Raw genomic sequence first — 5,209 nt, 5'->3', positions numbered from 1 at the left:
CGGACTCACCTTGCTGGTGGGCTCCATGGCCGCGCTGCGCTGGAGGCTTTCGCGGCACCGGGTGCGCGGGCAGGCTGCGCTCTGTGGATCCCGCTTCGGCTTCGGTCTCGAGACTCCGTCTGCGACTCTCTTGGCCTCCCTCTGCCTAGCGAGCTAGTTGCTGAGACCTGCGGCCCACTGTCTGAATTCTCGCTTTGGTTACCTTTGAGCACTCCGACTGTCGCCTTTATAGGACCCCAGCCATTGGCTAGCGAAGCTGGGGGGGCGGGCGGAGGGGGTGGGTAGAGCCTGGGGGGCGGGGACTGGGGCACGTCCGGGGCGGGGCTCCGCGAGGAGGGGGCCCCGGTCGCGGTCCAGGCGAGTGAGGGGGTTGGGGAAGGAGGGCCCCCGCTGGGTACCTTGTTCTGGCTGCGAATCTCCACTTCTCCCTGAGTCCTGAGAATTCTCTGGCTGTGTGACTCTCTGCAAGTGTGCGCACGTCTCTGGGCTTCAGGGCCAGAAGCAAAATGGAGGAGCTCGTACCGGCTGTGAGACCAAACTCGGAGCCGCACACGGTAGCGCGTGAGAGTGAGGACTGGAGTCCTCACTTCGCCAAGGGATAACTTCGGGAAACTAACTGTAATGATTGTACCACCTCATAGGTTTGTTATGAAGATTAAGTGAGTTAATATTTGAAAAGTGTTTAGAGCAGCCTCTGTTATGTGGTAAGTGGTATTTAAGCATTTGTTAGACTACGGGAGGTCTCGCTCCGTGATTTTCTCCCTTACCCTCTCCAACCCCACATTCCTGTTTGTAAACCAAGCCTGGCTTTAGCACAGGCTGGGCCCTCTGCCTGAAAATCTATGCCCACCTCTTCTTAGGACTTTAATATCACCTCCTCTGTGAAGCTTTTCTGTACTCCTGAGAGTACATGTGACTCTATGGTGACAGGTAAGTGTGAAAAATATGAATGATAAGAACATAGAAGAACTTGGATTTGAACCAACTCCGCTGCAGACCAGCCCTGGTATGATCCTAGGCAAGGTGCTAGCCTATGAGGCTCTGCTTTCTTCTGGTTAACCGGGAATGAACATGCCCACCAACTTCAGGTGCTAACATGAGAGATACAATGTCGAGATCAGCCTATGAAGTACTTAGCGCATGTTGACTTGCATGTAAGGCCTCCTTTAGTGGCAATGGTATTTTTTCACCTTATTTCATCTGATTTCACCTTATTTCTTCTTCTGGAGTCGTGTCTTACTTGAGACACAGCGAAGGGAAAGACCCCTAGTCCAAAGGTCTGGACAAGGTCTGGACAAAATCCTGAGGTTAACCTGAAGGTCCCTTTCTCTATGGAAGGGGTCAGGAGGGGCTATTTTCTGTTGGGAAGGAGGAGCCTGGGCATGACCCTTGGAGCCCTCTGTCTGGCCTGTGGGTCCATTGCTGGCCAAGGGAGGGGGCTCCCTGTCTGGGCAAGAAGCCCTGGCAGGAAAGGCAGGCCCCTTCTTGGTGCACTTCTGCCCATGGCTCCTATTTCTATGGTCTCCCAGTTGCTCAGCCTGGAAAGCTTGGGGCCACTTCTCTCTTCATCTGGTGCCCAAGCCCCTAAGTCCCGTCGATTTCACCTTTCTGTACCACCTCGTCCTCCTTCTCTTCTGCTGCCTGCAGGGCCTCCAGCACCTCTGGCCCTCGTCGTCTAGTGCTGACCCTCATTCTTCTGTTTGTATGTCCCTTGTTGCCATAGAGGCGGCAGGGTCCAGCCTGGCTAGCAAGGCTTTCAGGGCATTCGTTTACAGGCTTAGCCTCACCCCTCACACTTGCACTTGCCACACCTGTACCTTTGTTCAGATTGTTTCCTCTGCCTGACTCCCTCCACTCCCACCTCATCAAGCCAAAGTGCTTCTGATGGCACAAAGCAGCTCTAGAAGGGGCCCCTTCCAGGAGGCGTGCCTGAGTCCTCCACGAGGGAGTTGTTCTCCCTTTTACCTTTTGATGTTTCTTAATGTGCTGCTGTGCTTTCTCTCTTTTTCCAAGCTGAGCACTTTGAGGATGGCTTCTATAGCTGAGACACAGAGGTGAAGGAAGAAGGCAGAAATGAATGAACACATGAGCAGTTAGTCTGCTTGTTTCTTGCCAACACAAGTGTTCCCTGAAATACCTTTTGGGTTTTGCCACTTCCCTGCTCCAAGTCTCTCCATTGCTCCCTGTTGCCGAATCATTCAGTCGACTGTGTATACCTCTTCCCAGCTGTGGCTATGCCCCACCTAGCTCACGGGGTACCCTCACTATCAAGCTCTCTTTCCTTCTCCAGGCCAGCCCTGTCTGTGCTTGCTGCTTCTCCAGGGACAGAGGCAACCAAGCCTGTTGCTAACCTTACGGATTCCCCAGACTGGAGAGAATGAAGAGGGGAGGTGCACAGCAACAATACTGAGTTGGGTGTGCATGGTTAAGAATGTGTATTGGAGCAGATCTTGTACTACAAAGGAAGGAGAGGGAGTAGAGAGAGCTTCAGGATAGGGAGAAGGCAGGCTGAGCAGGGTTTAGTAGGCTAAATATGAGTTCAGCAAGTGGGTCAGAGGGAAGGCAATTTTTGGCAAGGGGAAGATCACCTGCAAAGACAGGAGACAGAGAGTAACTGTGGAGGGGAAGAAAGAGTCTCTTGACCACATGCCTGGTGTTGGAGTCCTGGATTCGGTTTCCTGAGTCCCAGTTCTGCTGTTTCCCTGCCAAACATAGCTGAACAAATCCCTTCTCTCTCTAACCTCAAGACCTACATCTGTAAAATGGGCATAACAGTCCCCTCCTGAGTTGGCCAGAGGAAAAACAGATTATGTACAAACGTTTATGCGAATAATGTATGACTTCCCTGTAGCTCAAATGATAAAGAATCTGCCTGCGAGGCAGGAGACCAGGGTTTGATCCCTGGGTTGGGAAGTTTCTCTGGAGAAGGAAATGGCAATCCACTCCAATATTCTTCCCTGGAGAATTCCATGGAGAGAGAAGCCTGGCGGGCTACAGTTCATGGGGTCGCAAAGAGTTGGACACGACTGAGTGACTAACACACACACACACAATTTGTGATGTCAGAAATTCAGTCAAACTGCCTTGCAATGGTCAGGGTGGAACTTGAAGACAGAGAAGAGTAGCTAGAAAAACAGCTTTGCCTTCACCTTACCCCATCATACTTGCCCCAATAGACCCCTATCATTTGCTTGAAATTCCATTTCTAAATATTCTCATTGTAAAAGCTTTATGATCCCTAGAAGGTACTGTGTAGAGGTAAACTCATCAGACACTATTGACACTGGCCAGATATTAGATTCGCTGGTTGACTAGTTTAGTTTTTGGATGGCTGAGTCCTCTGCGACCAAATTTAACTCCAGCCAGGGAGGGAACATCAGAGAGAGCCTAAGGAAGTGAGCCTGGAAGGTTGGGTTGCCTGGGGAGACAGAGCAAATGCCCATCACCAGGTCATGGAGGTGCAGCTTACGGCAGAGGGAGCCAGGCTAAGTAGCCCCTGTGGCGGGAGTGCAGAGGGTTGGGAGCGAGAAGGGGATGAAGTTCGAGGAATCTGAGTGGGAGAAGAAGCTGAAGAGGCGGGGTCAAATGCTAGGTATAGGAGTTAGGGCTTTATTCAGTGGGCAATGGGGAGCCATCGAGGGTTTTTGAGCAGGGAAGGACCTGAGGAAGTCTCGGCCCTTTCTCAAGGCTACCCTACTCCAAAGATTTAAAGGGGAGTGTAAGGAGGCGGTGAAGCCCTAAGGCTGCAATTGGAAGGACCAAGTAACCCCTCCCCAAGCTACTTTCACACTGGCAGCTTTGTTCGCAGGAGGCTGCATTTAGCCTTGGAAGGAACTCGAACTTTTGGATTCCAGGCAGTTCTAGTCCTAGCCAGACGGAGGAGAAAAGCTCCCCGGGACTGGCGGGGCGGCCTGGTGCGTGCCTGCGAGCACGCTAGCACGCTCCGGGTCCACAGCCGCTCTGACCGCTGTGCGGGGGCGGTCTTAGCAACTCCGGAGTCAGGAGTGAGTAAGGCTGCCCGGGGAAAGACAATTTTTTTTTTTTTTTTTTGCCTTTAAAGGCAAGCGTCCTTGGCGGCCAGGAGAAAAGGCTTTGCTGAGTCAGCTGCCGCTGACGCAAGTGGGTCCGACAGGGGCTGAGACGGGAGAGCCCCCAATCCGCGGGATGTCCTGCAACCCCGATCCTCCCAGGCTGCAGGTAAACACTGTGTTGGACTCCTGGAAGGCCCGATGCGCCAGGCAGGACAGTCTGGTGTGTTTACTACTTTCATTCTGACTTGCGCACCTGTTCACACCGCCTGCTCACAGAGTACTTTTCAGCTCCTCCTTCTTTATCCTTTCACCTGCCTCTCCCCAGCCCTCTACTCTCAACAGGGCCACCACCTGCTCGCCAATGCTGAGGGATATTGAGGGGACACTTCCCCCGTTGTTTCCCGCACCAGGCTTGTCTGTCCAGGTGCCTCCAAGACAGCCGTTTGAATACCCCGCAGGTCCCTAGCCACAGGTAACTAGCCTTCACCATGATTAAGTCTAAAATCATCACCCTCTCCCATCTCTCCTGGTCCCCACCGCAGAGACGTTTCCTCTATCCACCAAATAGCCCAAGCCAGAGATCTGACATCTTCCTCGATACTTCTTTCTCCCTCCTCCTCAATACCCAGTCAACCCTGTGGACTCTACCCTTCCAAAACAGGCACTGGACTCCATCCCCTTCTTTCATCCCACTGGCCCAGCTATAGCTCTGCTTGTTCGTCCTCCCACCTGCCGCCTCTCTGGTCTCTCACTCAGCCAGCACATCATCATTTCCCTTTTTAAGCATCTTTCCCTGGCATGCAAGAATGTGGCTACAGCTTACAGATGTGAAAGAAGCCAAATGCAAAGGCGTGCGATTTCATGCATGCAAAGCTCAAAAACAGGCAAAAGTTATCTATGGATTAGAAGTCTGGATAATAGTTACCCTTGAAGGGATGGTAGTGACCATGGGCGGGGCTGGGTCTATGGTGAGGCAAATGAGGCAGGATCAGATATTACAGATATTTCCCTTTGCCCTAAGCTTTCATGTGACTCATCACGGCATTGTTACTAATCCTGTCTTTACCTAACATTTTGATACTCTGTCATCATGAATTTTTTTTGCATTAGTTTTGCTTTTTAAAAAATATTGCATTAAAACGTTATTTGTCTTGATGACTGAGCTTTTTGGCACCCCC

The 5,209-nt window shown here is 51.9% G+C and overlaps 1 protein-coding gene across 1 annotated transcript in view; it reads right to left on the bottom strand.

Moving 5' to 3' along the window:
- Positions 1 to 225, bottom strand: part of SLC2A1 (solute carrier family 2 (facilitated glucose transporter), member 1) — a 28,412-nt gene extending 28,187 nt beyond the window's left edge. The window contains exon 1 of the mRNA XM_010862638.1: positions 10 to 225. Within this exon, the coding sequence (XP_010860940.1) occupies positions 10 to 27 (18 nt within the window). The 5' untranslated portion in view covers positions 28 to 225. The remainder of the gene's footprint in view (positions 1 to 9) is intronic.
- Positions 226 to 5,209: the final 4,984 nt, after the last annotated feature.

This window comes from Bison bison, unplaced genomic scaffold, assembly GCF_000754665.1.
Source record: "Bison bison bison isolate TAMUID 2011002044 unplaced genomic scaffold, Bison_UMD1.0 scf7180017864484, whole genome shotgun sequence".
NCBI classification, from domain to species: Eukaryota; Metazoa; Chordata; class Mammalia; order Artiodactyla; family Bovidae; genus Bison; species Bison bison.
This window is presented reverse-complemented; position numbering and strand designations above follow the sequence as displayed.